The following is a 20,789-nucleotide window of genomic DNA, read 5'->3' on the forward strand; positions in this document are numbered from 1 at the left end:
ACAAAGGAGCGCAGCAATAAAGGCCAGCTTAGGTGTAAAGACACTCATCTTAATCCACTGATTGCTGTTCATGCTCTTTATTACATGTGTAATTTTTTTTCAGTTAAAAACAACCTTGATTTATCTATGACAGTATAATAGCTAATCTTAATATATTACTGAAATATCACAGAAGTTTATTAAGCACAGGGTGATTTATTTCAATGTTTTATGACCATCACTTAGAGCCATGATCATCGCCAGAAACTTTTTTTTTTTTTTTTTTTTTAAAGAAATGTCATCTGATAAAAAAAACCCCCACATAAAATAAATACAAAAAAATGTAAAAAAAAAAAAAAAAAAAAAGGCCACAACAATTAATTTTTTAAAGAAATTGGCTTTTCACAGTGGAGTGTTGTATCCAATCATCTTTCTGAAAAGTTGAGTGGAAAGAAAAGGTGAGGTAGAAATAGGTGCAAAAATTGTAGCGTTGAGAGGATTTGGAAGCAAAGCTTGAACTTAACTTTTCTCTGAACATCTTGTCAATAACTGTCTGATTGACTAGGCTGTAATGTCACAATCCTGTTTTATAAACTTTTTCTTTATTAGTCTTACATAAAATTACTTATTCTGAATTTTGTGAATTCACTGAGATGTAAATGCAGAGTGTTTCTGCAGTATGCTAATGTAATCACACTTGCTGGGCTTGACCTCAGACATGGGACACTCCTCCTGAGATACAGAAGTCGATAGTCCTGCAGAGACAGAGGGCAAATAACATACCCATTATGAGACACAGGGACGTGTCCAGACATAGAACGGACAGGGCAGTGTTGGCCCCTTAATGGCTTTTAAGGAACGGTACTGTCGACCTGGGCTGTATAGTAGACGGCATATTCATATGGCTCGTCACTAACAGGCTTTGTCAGAGATGGAGCCATCACAGAGGAGATTTTCTAACACTCCAGAGGGAATGTGTGACTGACTGTTATGAATTACAAGTCATCCTAGCTTTATTTTGTTTCCACATAACCTCACACTCTCTCGCTCTCTCCTCCCACTCTGTCTGTGCTGTTCGCCTTTCATACATCCCCATCGATCAACTTCCCACTGTTCCACCATTTCTCACTCCTTTCCTTCCTTTTCTTTTCCATCCATAACTCTTCATCCCTGCCATCCTGCTCTCCTTGTCAGATGGAGAGTTTGTTTGGCAGCCTTCCTGAGATGCTGGACTTCCAGAGGGTCTTCCTGCAGACCCTGGAGGAGAGGACTGCCTCCAAGCCTGACTTCAGCACCCTGGAGACGCCCTCACAGTTTAAGGTACACAGACACAGCGATATTTATACCCTTATCGATTAAAGCTTAACATCTTTTAAACACACCAAACAGGTAATCTGAGTTACTTTAACCATAAAAAGATGTGACCGTTGAGTTTTGGAGATTTATTAGACAAATGAAGAGTTGTGACAGCAGTACAATGTCCTGATTTATAGGCTTAGCATGACGAGTTGTGGAGTCTATTGATTAAATTTGCAGTTCAGCCCTGAACCCAGAAAGGTTAGTGGAGAGGAAGGCTTCAGAGGGGGCTTCTGAATGGTCTCCCAGGAGAGATGGAGGACGGTCATGACTTCACGTGTTCATGCTCTTTCATCTTGTATAAAGCCACTTTCTGTCTGTGTGGAAACCTCACTCCATCTTTTTTTTTTTTTTCTATTTCCTGGCAGAAGCTGCTGTTTTCTCTGGGGGGTTCGTTCCTCTATTATGCGGACCACTTCAAGCTCTACAGCGGGTTCTGTGCAAACCACATCAAAGTCCAGCAGGTCCTAAAGAGAGGTAAGGAATCCTGATAACGGAGTTCTCGCCATTACTTTTCCAGATTCAGATCCACACAGTTCTGTTCTTTCCAGCCATTTAAAATGTTAAATACCAAAAAAGTGAGAATTATGACTGATATTTTGTGGGTAGGCTTCATATACAGAGGATGAAAAACCCCACAGACTGGATGGATAGATAGATAAATGATGGGGAAATGGATAGATGGGTGGATTGATGGCTAATGGCTGGAGAGATGGCCAGTGAGATGGATGGATGGATAGATGGCCAATGGGTAGATGACTGGGTGAAGGATGAGAGTGGACAAATAGATGGATCGAGGATGTTGTGGAATATTATGGCAAATGAGAAATAAAGCAAGGAAAAGTCCATCTTCAATACTTTTTCCAGCCCAAACCTGGATAATTCTTAAATTCCATGATTTTCCATGACTGTGTAGGAACCCTGCAATAAGCACTACATAGCATCCTGTGAAGCAGAGGATCAGTGCATGTTAAGTACCTGCTTCCAAACTTTCTTCTCGTCAGCTCCCTTACACCTGAGTTGCATCAGTGATATACCCACGGCACTCCCTTCTCTATTTCTGGGCATCAACTCTTAGGAAGCAAGTCAATTATTTATGAAAGCAAATATCCCAGAGTGAGGCATGTGGATGAAAGTGAGCTGACTGATACCTTTCCAGTTTTCAATCTCCTACGTCCGGCGCAGAAATTCTGTGATTTGCGATTTCAAAACGAAGACATGTCCGACTTTGAAATGATCCTGTTCACTTGACTGCTTGCTTTTCACAGCACGCATGTCCGTGTAGAAAAATTAAAAGTTAATTTGTGCATGCCAAGATGTCTGGCATTACTTGGGAATGCTGCCCAGTAAAACAGGACAATGTAAGAAGAGTGACTGCTTTGCCAACATGGGAGGGTGGCGAGAGCTTAAATCTGCCATATTAACATAACAGTTTGGGGTATTCCTTGAAGTAAGTAGCAGGAGGGATATTTAATCGGATTAACTCTCCAAAGTCGATGACGGGTCAGAGTTACCTGGAGCAAAAATAAACACTTTGAGAACTTTCTTGAATATTTTGATCCTGCAAATAGTGTTTTGTTCCAACAAGTGTCAATACAATTTTGAGAGTAGAACATTTAGTTTTTAATATAACAGGGTTATAAATTGTTGGCAGCAGGAAAGTAACCAACAGTTATCTAAAGCTTAAAATGATGAGGTGTACCTTTATTATAGTTGGCGCTCACGAGCTAATACAATAGCGGGTAGCACAAAATTTGCACAGTGCAGATAAAAGCTGCTTTGTGTAATCTCTGATAGCTAGTTTGCTCTGAATCATGGAGAACTCCCTGCACAGCCCATAAACAGGTGCAGTTTTCATCACCCTCCTTTCCCCCGCAGACCGTGAGTTACCTCGGCTTCTGTTTATTCGTTCGACTTGTTAATCGCCTGCCAATTACTGCAGGAGGTTCCGATGCAGCCGGCTGTCTGTAGCTGAAAGTGTTATAATTACTGCTGTAATGGCCCCCTCCCTCCTCTCTGTGGAAGCATACCGCAGTGGGAAAATGTCACCGCCTTTACAGACAACTCATTTTGCTGCATGCATCAAACTTTACTCTCGTTCACACTGTTGGCAAGAACTGTGCAGGTCAGATCTGAGAGGTTGAGTTGCTTCTACTTAGCGAGTCAATTAAAAAAAAAACAACTTTGCCATTTGTTATATCATAGAGGTAATTTACTGACGCAGTATCAGTGGAGTAGATGTAGAAGAAAGCTGCACTACCACCTGCTGGAGACACGTTTTTGCACCGTGATTCTGCCCTTACAAGACTGACATTTGCAGCAGCATTTCAGGAAATCCAAGTACCATTCATTTAAGAAGAAAAACAATCTATTTCAGTAGTTCAGTTGTAAAAAGTAAAACCTATGTTATGACTATTTTTAATGCGTTTTTCTTTCATTTTTTACTCAAATTTCCTCTCATTAATGTTTGACAACACTGATGTGCAACTACAAATAGGATTTAATCAAAAAGATAAGGCCAATCCCCTACAAATGGCAACATATTTCAATGCAGCATATATTTTTTTATTATTTTCGATGATCATGCTTTACAGCAAATGTAAATCTAAAGTTTGGTTACTTCAACCAATAAAAATTTAATCTTATGTTATAATAATGGGGCAGGCTTTTTATTAACATAATATAAAGCCTCACATTTCAGCTCAGTGGTCAAAGGTCATGAGCAACACCACATAGCCACAGGATGTCATATATTGGAGGAAACCCCAACAAAGTTTTGAATGCAGATTCCGTACAGGTCATAAACATACAGTACTTTGAGCAGGTGAACATTTCTAAGTTACCGTAAAATCTTTCTTGTTTTTCATGGTTTTATTTATTTATTTTTATGTAACTATGGAAAATTCCAAATAATAAATGTTTGAAAAACTAATTATTTTTTTATGAGTTGAACTTAGACTTAATGAACTGAATGGCCGAAATAAATCAACTATTCATGATATTCATATTTATTGAGACACACATGTAGATTCAACTTTGGTCTGTCAAAGGTTTATCAGGGAACTCAAAGGATGATAATAAAGTGGTGAAATATCTCATGCAATTTTATATTTTTCCTTTTAAATTAAAGCAAAGACGGATCAGGCCTTTAAACAATTCCTGGATGCAAGGAACCCTACTAAGCAGCACTCGTCCACCCTGGAGTCGTACTTGATTAAACCGGTGCAGAGGGTCCTTAAGTACCCCCTGCTGCTCCGAGAGCTGGTCTCCCTTACCAATGCAGACAGCGAGGAGCACTACCACCTCACCGGTAGGAAAACACATGCACGGTTCAGAATCTGCACAGGTTCACACTTTTTCGATGATTTGATTTAATGCACATAATGATCAAGTATCAAATCTTAACCAAATACTGCATGTGAAACCCTGATGTGTTGCGTGCCCTTGCAGAGGCTGTGAAGGCCATGGAGAAGGTGGCGAGTCACATCAACGAGATGCAGAAGATCTACGAGGATTTCGGCTCCGTGTTTGACCAGCTGGTTGCGGAGCAGACGGGCCTTGATAAAGAGGTAAATCTGCTTTTCCAAATAAGAACTGAAATTATAATGTCAGAATAGTGGAGATGCATGTAGTCTCAACTGAATTTAGCAGCTTGGCCGATTACAAATGCATGAGAGCTGTCTTATTTACATGCTTCTCACATTGTTGCAAAAAAAAAAAAAAGAACATACAGCTTGTTCTTCTCCATCCTCAGCTCATTTTTGAACTTTCCTTTTCTGTTCCCGTCAGGTCACAGAGATTTCCATGGGTGAGTTTCTCATGCATTCCTCAGTGGTCTGGCTCAACCCTCATCCATCGCTGGGCCGCATGAGAAAAGATCCCGAAATTACTGTATTTGGTGAGTCTTGCAGCGTGTCATTCGTGGATGTTTGCACAATTAAAGTCCATGTAGAACAAGTGAATTTGGTTTGTTAGAGAAGTGCGCAGAGGTGCATGTGAACAGCGCTCTGACTGAGACTCTGTTTGAATTTAAATATCCATAGCTGTAATGCTGATGTATGCTTTAAGGCTTCAAACTGGCAGTTGAAATGCTTCTGTGGGTTCCCAGGAGGTATTTGCAGTCAAAATCTAAGATGCTGATGTGCTTTTTTTATTTCCCTTCTCCTCCACCAGTCTTCAAGAAAGCGGTGATATTGGTCTACAGGGAAAACTACAAGCTGAAGAAGAAAATGGTAAGAATAGCATCTGTTATACTTTCCCATGACACAAATATTGTGTTTAGTTTGAAAAGTGGCATTTTCTCCTTTTATTCCAACATGGCTTTGTTTTTCTCTGCTCCATGACCAGACGAATCCTCGTTCAGCACTTTGTCACGGCGATTCAGACCCGTTTAAGTTCCGGCGGCTCATTCCTCTCTCTGCACTGCAGGTCAGGCTGGGCAACGCTGCAGGTATGAGGCTGGCACATCGCCATATTATCCCCCTCCTCACACTGCCCCGCTTTTCACATTTCAGCTCAGCCCCCCCCTCCCTCTTCTTATCTCCTTCTGAAAGCATAAAACATATTTGAACTGTTTGATTAAAAGCTCTGCCTTCATTTCTTTCCCATCTCTCTCCGTCTCTTTTTCCAGGAACAGGCACGGAAAGCAGCTGCATTTGGGAGCTGATTCATTCCAGGTCTGAAGTGGAAGGCAGACCGGAGACGGTCTTCCAACTGTGTAGCAGGTCAGAGATTTACCATTTAGGTAGTTCGTGTTAATGCTTTTATGAATTCATAATTTAGTTTATCTACTGGAGGATGCTCTACTGAAGGGCTCTTCTCTCTTAATTTGTTCCCAATTTCCTAACATTACAACCTCAAGCTACATATTTTACTGGGGATTTTGTTTTGATAGAAAAAAGGTCTGTGTATGTAAAGTGGATTAATAATGCATGCCACTCTTAAAAACAGTGTATCTTTTCTTCTGCTGTATGGAGTTGATCAGATAAAATCCCTATAAAATAGAAAATTGTTTATTTTTACTTTGGTGCAGGAAAATGGTCTAATAGTCTAATAATAAGAAAAATCCATTCAAAAACTAAAATTTTTATTTACAATATGTTTTATTCAATAATAACAAAAAATAAAGAGTTTCATGTGGAGACCTATTTAAAAATTGTCGAGCAGAAATGAATTTTCTTGTAGTCTAAAATTTACAGGGTCTCCCTGCCCCCTCACAGCCACAGGTGCTTCGATATGTTAGCAAGCTTGTAAATGTCATTCCTGATTGGAAAGGTCAAACTTTGCGTGTCTTCAATTGGAAATTGGGACGCAGCCTTAAGAGTAGAGCTGCTGCTGCTGCTTTGCATCAAAATAAGAGTTGAGGTGATTGGAGAAACAGGATTTCTCCTGGGCTCCTCCTTTTAGTGGAACAGGCCCAGAACTTGCTAGAGGGAACAAATTTCTCTTCCAGCCAGACTGTTGAGAGAGGGATGTCAGGGTTTTTCTAATTAACTTATCACCTGGGTAAAGAAATTATCTGTTTCCTCCAAACATAAATCCAAAAAAGTTACCTTATAATAGTATATCTGATATAGTATTTGACATAAAACCTGTAGAGAAACTTAAAAACAATAACAAAAAAACATCTAGTTGTAAAAGTGACAAAATGGCTGATATTTACACAATCAAAAATAATCCAGTTATAATTTGTCAAAATTTTCATTGACTGATGGAGAACTTTGTCATTAGGAATGGATTGAAATGTGTTTCCATAAAACATCCAAGGTCGAATATATTCATCAGGTAAAATTTTAAAATGTGAAAATACATTTGAATTAAATCTAGTAGATCTCTGGGAAAAAATAGACAAGCTGACTTGTTACTGAATATTGGATCTTCTTTTAGAAAAAACTGTTTTAAAGTCAATCTACTAGAAAATAGTTGCAGCTGGACAGATTAGAATACAGCTTCTAATCATAAATGGAAATTTGCTCAATAATATAGAAAAAATTTGAAAGTCTGTAACCTGGTTAATAATTTTCACCTGCCTCTCCCAGCAACAGTTAGGAGCCCATCATTCAAAAGCTCCTTTTTTGTACCCTACAGAAGACTGCCATGTCTGCTGTAGTGTTAGCATTTAATAAATTATTTTCACAAGCACACTGGTGACTGAGGGCTGTGACCAAACTGGTAATTCATATTACATACTGTGAAATTGAAATCACTTCTAATGAATCAAATCAACCGTTTGACACACAAAGAGAAGCCTCACATATCTTCTATATCTAGTTCCTGAAATCAAATCTCATTGTGCCTACTTGGTCACTTTCTTCTGTCCTCTACTCAGTGTGCCCGAGAACAAGGTCAACGTCATCAAGGTCATCCGCTCCATCCTGAGGGAGAATGTGAGGAGGAACATGAGGAGCGAGGGAACTCTGGAGAAGAAATGTAAGGAGCGATTGGTCCCTCTACTCAAAACGTTGCCAACCTCCGCCAAACTAGGTGAGCTGGAAGACTATTTACTCTTTTTTTTAAATTCAAAATCCCAAAATGTTTGTATCTTTTATTTTTTATTATATTTCCCTAAGATTCAAATTTTGAGAAACACTGCAAAGTTGTACCAACAACTAAAATGTATGTACTATTGATAGAATAAATTTAAACACAAAAACAAAGACTCATGCAACTTCCTTTGACTAGGAAATGAATGTTCAAAGCAATACTACATCAATTAAAATCAAAGAATTGTCAGGAGCTCAAGGGATTCTATGAAGCCTAATATATTTTATTACCCAACTCTGATCTCTAACCAAAAGGTGAAATTTGGGGAAGATTTTTTTTATCAGTTTTCAGAAACATGTTGGATGTAGTCAGACAACAGCTTTAGTGGAACACCTTATTTGGTCCGCAATCAGGCCGTGTGCGTACAGCCATAGTAGTTTCAGTTACTTAACGAGAACAATGTATTTAAGTGGGCAGAGATGTCAGACACTAAGGGGGAAAAAAGGTTTCTACTGAAAGCTCCTAGTAAAAAGAAAGCCTTATTGAGGAAAAACAAAATAGTCCTGCTGAAGTGGACAAACGATTTAATGTCAGTCACACCTACATTTGATGATCAGATGTGGACGATGGTATGAAAGTGCAAGTCAGCATCAATTTATTTTAAAGATATTTTCTTAGAGCATCAGAAATTAAACTGAAATCTATCTTGCTTTCGTATGAGCATTCTTTCATCTTAGACATGATCACATCAATAAATTAACAGTTTTAACATTAACAAGTTGACAATCAAAATTGTAACCAATCACAAGTTACTTAAAATGTTTCTGAAATTTAAGACCTTGGTACACCACCTGGTTAGAAATATGGTTTGACTTGGCTGGCGGCCATTAGAGGTCATTCACAGAGGTCTGGACAAGAGTTCACATCTGACCAAGGTTGACCAGAACTGAAAGCTCATTTAAAAGTCATTAGTTTCAGATTATGAACTTCAAAAGAGATATTATCTTGCTTTTAAGGTCAAATTGTATATTTTATTAAATGTTTTTGTTCTGATAGAGACTGCCACTAATGACCTCCATCTACCTATAATTTTTTTTATCAGGATCCTCCAGAGCTTCCTGGTTGTGTAAGCAGCCGCTTGAGGAAGTCTCCTTCCAGGCCGGGAATCCTAAGTTAGGACCTGACTCAGACGATGGCAGCCTAAGTAGTGGAACTTATAGTTTTTCTGGCGTTCCTCCAGCTTGCACCTCTTCTGACTCTCAGGCCTCCACCGCTCCCCAGAACTGGTCTCAGGCCCAAGAGTCTGACTCACAACCTCGCTCCACCTCTGTGAAGGAGTCGGACATTTTAAGTGACGAGGATGACGATGGTTTCAGCGAGGGGGGCACGAGAAGGGACAGTGGGGACAGCAGTTCCCCAGCAAGTGCCATCGAAGCCCAGTTCCTCCATCTCAAGCTGTCAGAAGAAGCCGTGTCAAAATGCGTTCTGGCACCTTGTGTCCAACCAGAGGGAATTGGGGACACTCCTGAGATCCAACACAAGCCATTGCGAAGGCACTACAATGGAGTTAAGGGTAAAACCAACAGTCTGAAGAAAAACAAGGAGCACATGAAGAACCAGAATAGATCATTGGATAGTCAGACTGGTTCAGTGTCACCATGTGGTGTTGTGGACCTCAACACTCTGCTGGAAAGAGAGTTCAGCGTCCAAAGCCTGACATCCGTAGTGAATGAAGAGTGTTTCTTTGATCGAGCTGAAAGCTGTGCGACAGACTCTGGAAATACCATGTCTACATAGAATCCATAATGGGCAGAAAGAAAAATACTGTATCTGACCCACAGGTAGATCATAAAGGTGAGGGGGCTGGTCAAAGTCCCAGCATTACAAGTGGGGAAACCCGTGTGGCTTACAGCAGTCACTGCCAGGCAGGGTGCGAAACTGTGCCTCACTTCAGAAGTCACTAAGTCTGACACCCTGCCACAGAGGGTGAGGTGCAAATGATTTCTTGGCTGGCAGACCTGGGTTTTCCACCTGAAGTGGAGACGTGAGACAATTTCTCCCCCACTGATGACTGCAACAAATCCTCCAAGCACTGATGTCAATGTGCAAGTGTTTTGACTTTTTCAGCTTCACCTCTTTTTTTTTTTTCTCCACCAAACCATCTAAAAGACATATTACATTCCCTCCTCTCCACATCTTGGGCTGATTGGCAGGTTTGATTTGATTTCTGACCTTTTCTGTGAAAAAAAATGGGGAGAATGTCCTCGACTGTCAGTTACAGAGGATTGCTGACAGAGAGGGTGAACCAACAGTGTACACATAGTGACAGGGTATGGAGAAAGAATCAAGTTTCCTATGCATGGACTGAAATTATTCAGACAGGAGGTTTCCACATGAGTTCATATTGCCTGATGCATTTACTGTAATGTAACCAAATGCTGTAGATCACAGGAGCAAATTTAATTTAGGTGATCATAGACCTTATGAGCTGCACAGGCCAAACTCTTTGGCCCAAATCTAAAAATAACTGCAAATTGATTGACAAAACTAAGCCTTTTTGCTGTATTTTGTGCACTAAAGTACACTGTTTGCCTACATATTTGAATTATTTTTTTACCTGTACAGGTTCTGATATCATTACTGCTGTTTTTTAAGTTATTTCTTGAATTATTCTTGGTTGAGAAGCTTTTGGGTGACTGCTTGAACTTTAGGCTACAGATCTGATTGACTCTTAAATTAAAAAGATGCTAAGGTTTGCTGTTTCCTTACTTCATTTTTAAAGCAGCCATTTGGATTTGGTTGTGTCACTGAAGATTGTTTTAATTCTTATGTTTATCACATTTGTAATCTCTCCTAACATTTCTGCATGCAGCATTTGTGACACTGAACAGTTACGAAATATGGCAGGAATTTGCAATAAATTTGATATTTTTGTAGCCAGTTTGCCATAGAATAAATCTACATTTTGAGGTACTATTAAAAAAAAAAAAAAAAAGGCAAACCACTTCTCTTCTGTGCAACTTTACCTTGCCTTTTAATGCTAGTATACCAATGAATGTGAATGCTCTATTCTTATGGAAATGTTTTATAAATAAAAGCTTCATCTTGTGAATGACATCTAGAGACTAGTGTCTTCAGTTCTGCATTAACTTCCTTCTTATTGGCTGCATGGTGAAGCAGTTCAGGGACGCAAAGTGTCTCATCTCAATTTGACACGTGGTCCCTGATTGGCTGTCATGTAGGATTCCACGTCCTCCTTTAGATGGAAAAGGTATGTACTCAATAGAATGCATAATTATGACAGAAGTGGGGCACAGAAATATGAGATTGGGAGAAGCTTTATTCCTATGCATGGTTTTATATGCCAACAACCTATTTATTCCCAGTAGTCAACCTCTTGTTTTTGCTACTTCTTAAGCATTTCAACAAGGATTGTGCTTAGTTCATAACAGTAACACTAAATACCCAAGTCTAATTCTCCAAAGCTTCTATCCTATAACCCTCAGGTTGAGGGTTCTGCCACTGAGGGTTCACCAACACAACTGAATCAAACGGCCGTTTGATGGTTTTTCCATAATTTTTATTGATGTTGAACTCTAAAGGAATCTTGTTTTCTCCAGTGTGTGACAGCAGCTTGTTGGTAGTGTGAAGCCTATTTTGTGGCACTTCCTCACCATCTCATTAACAATGAGGAGTGTTGCTCAAGCAAAAAATAAATAAATAAAATAATCTGCAAAGGTTCCTGTGGCATAAAGTGGCCATCATCCACAAAAAAACATGGTAAATTCTAGGAAAAGGCACAGAGACACCAGATCTGAAAAAAATACCAGATACACTACTAGTACAGAACTGTGACACACAAATCAAAGCAGATATTTCCATAAAAAGGTATACTTACTCCATTAACTTTCATAGCAACTGTGCATTCTATTGGGATTTTATGTCATTGACTAGCATTACATAGCACACATCACTGTGAAGAAGATAAGTATGAAACTGAAAGCCTACTGAGATATGGTCATCCAATTAAACTTATAGGTCCAGCTAGGACAGCATATATTAGGGAAGCAACCAAAAGGTAACTAGAGGAACTGCAGAGACCCACAACATGGTTAAGAAGGTCTGCTGGCCAAATGAGAATAAATTCATTGGATTACAAGCTTAAAATCACATGGTAGAAAACTAACACGAGTATCATGTTGTGGGGATACTTTTCTTCAGGAGGGACTGGGAAGCTGGTCTGTGTTGATGGTGAGGTGGATGAATCTAAATACAGGGCAAGACTGGAAGATAACAGGTTAGCGGCTACAAAAGACTTGAGATGAGGGCGGAGGCTCACCTTCCAGCAGGATGGCAACACCAAAACTGCCAGCTACAAAATAATGGCTCTGATAGAAACATGCTCATCTGTAAGATTGGCCAAAAATGAAGGACCCTGGATGGTAAAGACATAACCCAAAAAGATTGACTCAGGGCAAAGAATCCAAAGGCACAAGTCAGATTCTTAATAGCAGCTACTTGTGAAACCCAGTATTTTCTTTGCTCTTCAATGTTTTGCACCATCACACAAAATCCTTTTAAAATGAATACAATCATGTGCTTGCATTTAGAAAAAGCAAGGCACAGTCTGATGCTAAATGATCTAGTTATAAACAAAACCTGCTTTGCATGCAGTTCAAACAAATCTTAAATGTCTGTTTAATATTATCGAGTTAATAATAGAAATGCTGATGAGACAGAACTCCCCTATGATTACGTTGTTGATACACAATGCATGAAATTTGACATTCAAAGACCTTATAATAGCTCATAAAAATACTGCAGAGTCCAAAGAGGTGTCTGCACCACTGCACAGCCATACCTCATTAGCACATCACTACCCTGCTGCTCCTCTGCATGACATAATTTCTCACCATTAAAATCAGCCACGTTCCCTCACTTACCAAAATAAAAGCTCAGCATAGCACTGCACCACTCAGGATTTCTTTTAAGGCCAAAGAGTGAACTGTAGAATGCAGTATCTCTATCCATGTGAATTTTCCATTGCTGCAAGAGATTATCACCCATCTCTCATCAAAACGGAACGAAGTCGCTTTCTGGCAAGTCAACCCAAGCATACCATCTGTCGCACTGGCAGGGAGCAGCAGCGCCATGTTCTGCTGGTAAAAACCTGCTCTAATATTCAAAAAGGAGTATTTAAAATACTTTCATGTAACATTTGAATAATAACTACTGCTTCAAGTTTATTCACAACATTAATTTTGCTTACAAAGCATTTTAATTTGATAAAAACAAAACTGGTAATATTTCGTTGGCTCATTTACTAGTAGCTTTGACATACGTGCAAACAACGGCTTACATAATCAATAAAATATTTAATGAGAGAATGTAAAAAAAGAAAAAAGATGGTTAAAAACTATTTTACTATGAATTCTGATCCTTATTTTGTCTGGTTTCTTATTTGAGCTGACAAATTCGCAGCAATTTCAGCAGCCCTTTAAGCTCCGTCTCCCAAGTGACGGAGCAATACACACTTGAATGAAAAAAAATTGTCCTGGATGTGGAGCTGCCATGTTCCCGTTCTCTAAATCACTCTGAAAGCACTGACATTTCTTTCAGCTCCCACAGGACAAGGTGTTAGATAGAAATGAAAAAAGAAATGGGACATAAAGAGATACTTACTCGCCAGAAGCTGCTATGGGCAACTAGCTGCTTTCTTTCCCTTTCTAAAAACGCATGGAAGGCAAGCACCGCTCGTACACCATTCATGTGTTTCGAGTGACGTATTTCTCCCAGGGTGCAAAGAGAATGTTTAAAAATGCATGTCTGTGCCAGGTGGAAATGTCAAAGCTAAGAGCAATGTGTTGTCTTTCTGTACTAACAGAGGCTATTAGTGGGCTCCTTTTGGTTTTCATGCTTGTTTTCAGCACGGTTGTGGAGCACTCTGCATCTCCTTAAACGCGTCCATTGAAGTGTGGTGATTCCTCCCCAGGTGCTTCAGTCTGAGTTCTTCTCTGAAGTCGTAGCTAAACAGGCTGGGGTCGTTGGTGCAGAGGTGAGCGTAGGCGTCCGATAAGGCCCTTATGTGGGGTATGGTGAGCTCGGTGGGGCGCAGAACGGGGTCCACGTCTGCCCTCTGCATCATCTCCTGCGTCAGCTCCAAGCGGCACGCCTCTGGAAACAGCATTCTGGGGACAGATGGCAGGAGACATAATGGTACAGATTCCCACATTCAGGTGGCTTTGATGTATTAATATTCATGCAGTTTTAATGGAATTTCAAAATTCAAATAGAAATATATTATTCCTTAGCAATTATTGCTAAATCTGAGGAGTTAATTGAAATCACACAAATAATATGCTCATGAATGATTAATTTTCTCCCCTGCAACCAACAGTGCCTTACAAAAATATTCACCTCCCTTTAATTTGTTCATATTGTTTCATATTAAAACCACAAACTTTGAACTATTTGAATAATGAGATTGTATGTGATAGATCAATAAAGACAAAGCATAGTTTTGTAGAAGAAGGAAAATTATTAATGAAACTAAATTAATGCCCTTTGAGTGCATTCTGCAGTGATTTCTCTGATATTCCTGAATAAATTCTAGTGCTACCATCTGCCTTTAAATAGAGGAATCTGTTGACAGAACAACTATTAGTGGCGTATTCTGCAAACCTGGCCAGGTAAGGATTTGAGGCAAGATTTGAACATTGATGTTAACAGATGTTTTCCATGCAATCTGACAGATTATAACATACAAACAGGAATGAGCAAAACTTTCAGTCTATGTTCTAAGCTGATGGTGGCAAGGCCAAAACAACTAGCAGCTGTTCTTGAACTGAAAGGTAGCTGTGTGTATTGACTCAGGAGATCTTAATGCAAATGAACGCAACATTTATATTTATAAAAACACCTTGAAAACCTTCCACTTCATAGCAATGTACTACTTTGTGTTGGTCTAATACATAAAATCCCAATAACATAAATTGTGACTGCAACATGGCAAAAGTTTGTAGGGTGTGAACTCTTTTGTACGGCTCTAAGAGTGAAGGAGTGTCAGTGATCAAACACTTTGACATAAAAAAACCCCCATTGATTTACATTTTTCTTTATATTAGATTCAACGCAGACAAGCTCAAGATTTTAGTATGTAGACATTCTTCTGTCTGAAAATGTTCATCTATATTCATCTTTAGTCCGTTAGAGAACATTAGCCACTTCCAGACTCTGCAGAGACTCTTAAGGTGCATCAGTGCTGAAGGCTGCCTCTGAAATTTGGTGAAGCTGCCGCCAACCTACTGCTCTTGCATAAAACAGTCTGCCTCGTCTTCCTGTGCCACCTCAGTGAGTCATAATTACCGCTCTCTCACACAGCCTGGGTTCTTTTGTTATCCAGGCCTACATACGCTTCCCCAACAACCACGGGGGCGATGGGCAGCGATTGCATGCATGTGGATGAGTGGGTTTGTTGCTACTGGTTTTTGAACAGAGTTCTGAAGTTGCTTTACTGTCAAGGGTTTGGTTACAGAAAGACTTAAAATCTGTGTTTGTCAGAGTGTTGCGTGCAAAAAAAAAGTCAATCAAAAAGCAGCCTAATTAATGATGAGATGAAGACACTGCTGTCAGAGCGCAGAATGAAAAATGTAGAGAGAGAAAGGCAGATGAGGACGAGCCAAGATTAAAAAGTAAAAACTTGAGGATAGTGGCCTTCTAGGGCCCACCAAGTTTTATAACTGTGCTCACCCAATTCCTTTATGGCAGTGCTTCCGACGGAACTGGAAAACGTTCCTGACTACTTTTTCCACCAGCTTGAAGGACTGTTGAATCTGAGGCTTGACCAGAGGGGTGAAGTGAACTACTCCCACGTCCACCTACGGACACACACACACACACACAAACACAGTAAGCGGAAATAACAGCAGGGGGAGGGGGATGAGCAGAGACCTTGAAAATGGATTGCAGAAAGAGTGCTGACTGAAATGTGTGTGTGGAGGCATGCGTGCTGCATGAAAGCACAGACAGGTGTGATGGGAGAGAAGAATTCAAGAGTGTGGAGAAGAATGGCGCCGAGAAAGCTTACCTGATCAATGCCTAGAGAGGCACAAAGCTGAACAAAAAGAGACAATAGGAATGATCAACTCGCTGTGCAAAAACAAAAAGAAGAGGCGGAACAAGATGACGCAGCATGGCTGGCTGCCTGGCAGGTTAGGTCCAGTTGTCACAGTAACATCTGTGAGACGAACCAAAGAAACTGAGTCTTCCTGTGTTGCTGCATCATCTGGGAATTTCTTCATAATTGTAAGCCTGATTTCCCAATTTACAGCATGCCTTCTATCCAGAGAGTGGTCATCAATGCAGAAGGAACAGATGCAGTGTACTTTGGAAAAGTATACATACCCTCTGAACTTTTCCATATTTTATCATGCCAGATGTGGCATGTATTTGAGTTTGTGCATTTAGAGGTATCAGATCAAGAGAGACTGGATACCTATAAATGCACAAATTTTTCAGATTAATGCTTTTTTGCAAGAGTTTAGACGATAATGCATCACTTTCTTTCAAGGTCGTTTCAGGGTTATGCACCTTCTAATGTTACTTTTTTTTATCTAAAAAAAGTCTTTAAAATTTGAAAAAGTTAAAGTTTTGGAAATACTTTTGCAAGGCACTGTACATGTCTAGTGGTGGGCCTGTCTTTTACCAACTCCTTATAGGGGAAAAATAAACTACACAAAACTATGCCCTATGTCTTCCTTTTTATTAACTGTCGATTAAATAAAAGCTTCAGGGGCCAGCTGTGACACACAGACATATTTTCTTTCACTGTTTACTATACTCCCAGCGCACTGAGGTATCCAATCACCAATGAATAAGTATGCAAATAAAGTAGAACCTTCGTATCCACATTCCTTAGGGACTATAGCCACCTGTGAATTTGTATTAGTGCACATTGTGGAAACAGTCTTGGCTACAGTAGAACCTAAAATATACAGTATTCCTCATCTGTGCTTTTGGGGGTGCTGACAATAAGCAGCAAGGATCAATGGCACTCTTGGATTAGCTGATTTGCAGACATCAACTAATAGAATGTGACGTAGAATTGCACTTAGGTATGTAGGCTCCCAAACTGCATTTTCTTTTTGATATTTTAGAAATAAAATCTGAATTTTCTGTGAATAATTTGCAGCTGCGCTCCACAGTGAAGTCAGTAAGTAATGTACAGTGAATTGGTGAGGATCCACTGTGATATAAAAAAAGGTTGATGATGCAGTTGACAACTTTTTACCACCCTTAAAGTGATGGTGCCGCCCCCTGAGCAGTGAGTGACATCACTCATATCAAAAGCTAACATTTAGGAGGTGGAAGTATGTCAATCGGCAGGATAACAACCAAAACAAAATTTTTTGTGCTAAAATGAATAATAAAGACAAAAAATACAGTTATTAATATAGCAAAGCATGTAGAGTTTAAGTTGATGCTCATTTTTCATATAGCAATATAGAAAAATCTAGATTAAACTTTTTGTGTTCAACTGCTCCACTTTCACCACCACAAACATTCCAATCATGGTTTTGGAAATCTGAGTTGAACTACAGTTTAAGTGCCAGAGAGAAACCCGGCTCCACTTTCATACACACCTGATCCTTCTTGTGTCAGGTTTAAGTGTACAAGACGCTATGTAGGAGGAACTATTCCAGACTAGGAAGAGCCTGTTTGTTATAACTGGGAATCTCAATTCAATATTTGTATATACAGTATATCCTTCAGATAATTTCTACACATTTAAAATTTTATACTAGTATTTGAGTTTTATGATGCCATGATCAGATCTTTTAAACTGTAAATGCATCAAAAGGTGCTTCCTAACACTCTTTTTGGTCATATAAACCCACATAGCCAGAGTAGATACAACACAATAAGAATGATGCTCCACTCAACAAAGCAGAACAGTTGGTTGTCAGATTCCCCATGTTTAGTTCTAACCTTACTTCTTTGATAAAGAGTGCGCTGAGGCTAATAAAGACATTTTGAGCAGCGTGACTATGGGATTCCATGGAGACTCATTCACAACATTCGCCCTAAAAATAATAGCAATACATCTCACAACTTTTAGATGATTTTATTTAAATGCCTTTCAAGACGCTAAAAGGGTTTTTGTAAGGCAAGATAAAAATAATTACCTCTATAAACTGTCTCAATGGATATCAAAAAGTGGGGTATTATTTTTTCATATCAAATAAAAAACTTGAGAAAAGGAAAAATTTGAGCTAAGTAGAAAGAGGGTATGCAAATGGTCCTATTACTGTAGTATGTTGCTTTAATGTTTGAGGGCAAACAAATCTGTAAATAAAATATTGTCCTGAGGACAAACCCCACCTCCAACTTAGATTTCACGGAGTTAAAATAAAAAGACGTCTAATTCTGCTCAACAGTTCTCCTGCTGTGAATGCAGGCCCTGCGGAGCTCCTCATGCACCCTTCCTGCTTATATTTCTGGATTGTGACTCACTCATTCGCAGCTGCCTGTTTGCTTTGGGCTTGGGGCTCGCGTTGATAATTAGGGGAGGAAAGCTAAAGTGGTCCAAGGGCGTGTAGAGGGTTCCTAATGAAAGTTTGAAATACCCCTCTTTCTCTTTGAACAGCAGAAGTAGCATTTGGAGAGGGACTTGTAAACTGCAGCACTATCTCTTATCAGATCTATAATCCCAGTGTATCCCAGCATTGCCTGCCTGCTGCTGAGCTTCCTGCCGCAGTGGCGTTTAATGGGCCAGCAGCAGTGGGGACCGACAGTCTCAACAGCCCTGAAGACTGTGCGCCAGAAATGAGAATGCTTTAAAGTCTTAGGTTCAGCATAAGATAACAGTACCAGGATGACAAAAAAAGGATTTTCTAGTTATAAGTGAATGCATCTGTTAAATAAAGCTTCTGTTCTACTCCAAATGTTGATTTTTGTCATATTAAAGTCTAAATAATGACCCCAGGCTTTTCTTGCAGTGATTGATAGCCCTTTCAGATCAGTTTTATGTAAGGGCTTTGAGGCAGGGAATGTCAAGGGCATCAATGGGCTTTCGCAGCATCATTTTTATTTCCATTATGAGGATGGATTTATCCAACTGTCATATCAACAACATGTTAAGAATTTGATCAGGATTTCATACCTGGACCCGCAAATTACTTTTCTCAGTCTTTCAGTTACGCAAGATCAGATCTGCAAGGAAGACGCAATAAAAAGGAATGCCTTTAATTTCACTCTCTGCTGGAATAATTAGGCCATTTATATTCCACAATTTATGATTTAAGAGAGGAGCAAAGGGAAAAAGTCGATATTGGGCCTATACAGGCAGCAGCAATTCACCCATCAGCTTGTCCAAGTCACTTTGCTGCTATGATTTATGTATGGCCTTGCTACATGGCTCGACTGGGTAGCACCACTGTAATATACCCCGCTGGCTGCCATTAATTCTTCACCGATAACCCCAACATGCAAGGGAACTCCATCTTAAATCACATGCAGTCACCTGGCCCCTCTGCAGGAGGTGTTATGGACATGCTGTTCTACTAAAAAAAAAAACAAATTAATATGGTTCTGGTCAGAGGGTCATATATACTCATGATATGGCATCAATGTCATTTTAATATTGAGCTTTTAAAAATGCATTGAAAAGGAGGTGATTTTTCCTGGGTGGAAGGATTATGTAACTCAACTTCTGTAGTTATTTTAAAAACAACTGATGAGTCCACTAATCCACAGTCAAAATTAGACAGAATAGCTCATCATCTCTCATACCTCCTTATTAGGTACAGCAGCAACACAATGCATTTATGTATGTAAATATAGTGAACCTCCATAGTGAATATACCAAGCATCAGAGGCTCTGACTCTGAAAATGGAATAGTTGGCACGCTGGTCTGAGTATTTTTGAAACTGCTGATCTATTAAACCTTTCACACACCGTCATCTTAAAGGTTTCCAAAGAATGGCTTGAAATAGCTAGTGAATGGCAAATGTATTTGCAAAGTTAGCCATTGATGTCAAAGTAGAAGGGGCAAATTGGTTTGAGATAACAGAAAGTCAAAGTAGCTAAAGTACCCATTGGTTATATCTTGAAAAAGATGGGCTACCGTGGCAGGGTAACACTATTATCAGGTAAAAACAAGAAATGGGTAAAAGCTCCCACTGACTCTGCAGAAATGAAAAAAATGATTCTCTGGTTTATTGACTTTTGATTTCATAGGAATATTCAGATGACAAGGTCAGAATTTGATATAACAGTACGAAAGCATGGACAACTCCTTGTATCAAGAGTTTAGGCTATCAGCGTTGAGTTTAGGGTATGATGAATAACCTTCATCACCCTTGGTGACCTTTCATCCTTGCGACCCAACCTCTTGATTAACTGATCAAGTAAAATTGTTTTTGGCACACTTTGGGTCACTTAGTACAACATTTATGGCCTATATGAGAATTGCTGCTGACTGTGTTCTCCATAATGTATCCATGTTTTGGCTACTTCCACCAGGATACTGCAACATGTCAAAAACCTCAAATCATCTCAAATTGGTTTCTTAAACATGACAAGTTCACTGTACTCCAGTACCTACTAAATTTTGAAACAGCTACATGCAATACTTTTGGAATGCTGGGGAATTTGAGGTTTCCATAAAACCAAGGACTACTAATACTGACTAATACTGAAGAGTGGTCAAATAGTCAACAAGATTTATACCACAGCCTTGGTGACAGCAATAAAAGTATGTGCTTCCTTATGTGGCTTGATGAGAACCACTTATCCAAATTTTAGTGTACACTTAGAAAATCCCCAATGAATGCAACTTGTACTCTCTTCAAATACAAAAAATAAACAAACAAACAAAAAAAACATTGTCATGTCATTGCCTGAAATTAATTATATTCATGCTTCCGTTGGGTGTCTGTAAACTTGACTGAACTGAGTCTCCAACCTTCGG

General features: G+C 39.4%; 2 protein-coding genes across 4 annotated transcripts in view; one reads left to right on the forward strand and one right to left on the reverse strand.

Annotated features, from left to right (window-relative positions):
* The window catches only part of tiam2a (TIAM Rac1 associated GEF 2a), an 84,313-nt gene extending 73,380 nt beyond the window's left edge, over positions 1–10,933 (forward strand). For both annotated transcript variants that reach the window (XM_028000148.1, XM_028000149.1), the window contains exons 18-27: positions 1,174–1,299; positions 1,704–1,812; positions 4,466–4,645; positions 4,786–4,904; positions 5,125–5,233; positions 5,509–5,567; positions 5,683–5,785; positions 5,966–6,059; positions 7,664–7,818; positions 8,921–10,933. In XM_028000148.1, the coding sequence (XP_027855949.1) occupies positions 1,174–1,299; positions 1,704–1,812; positions 4,466–4,645; positions 4,786–4,904; positions 5,125–5,233; positions 5,509–5,567; positions 5,683–5,785; positions 5,966–6,059; positions 7,664–7,818; positions 8,921–9,615 (1,749 nt within the window). In that variant the 3' untranslated portion in view covers positions 9,616–10,933. The remainder of the gene's footprint in view (positions 1–1,173; positions 1,300–1,703; positions 1,813–4,465; positions 4,646–4,785; positions 4,905–5,124; positions 5,234–5,508; positions 5,568–5,682; positions 5,786–5,965; positions 6,060–7,663; positions 7,819–8,920) is intronic.
* A 209-nt stretch (positions 10,934–11,142) lies between these two features.
* tfb1m (transcription factor B1, mitochondrial) overlaps positions 11,143–20,789 on the reverse strand; it is a 33,835-nt gene continuing 24,188 nt past the window's right edge. For both annotated transcript variants that reach the window (XM_028000156.1, XM_028000155.1), the window contains exons 7-9: positions 15,568–15,695; positions 11,658–14,006; positions 11,143–11,483 (exon numbers count right to left, since the gene is read on the reverse strand). In XM_028000156.1, coding sequence (XP_027855957.1) covers positions 13,742–14,006; positions 15,568–15,695 — 393 coding nt within the window. In that variant the 3' untranslated portion in view covers positions 11,143–11,483; positions 11,658–13,741. The remainder of the gene's footprint in view (positions 11,484–11,657; positions 14,007–15,567; positions 15,696–20,789) is intronic.

This window comes from Xiphophorus couchianus, chromosome 19, assembly GCF_001444195.1.
Source record: "Xiphophorus couchianus chromosome 19, X_couchianus-1.0, whole genome shotgun sequence".
Classification (NCBI taxonomy): Eukaryota; Metazoa; Chordata; class Actinopteri; order Cyprinodontiformes; family Poeciliidae; genus Xiphophorus; species Xiphophorus couchianus.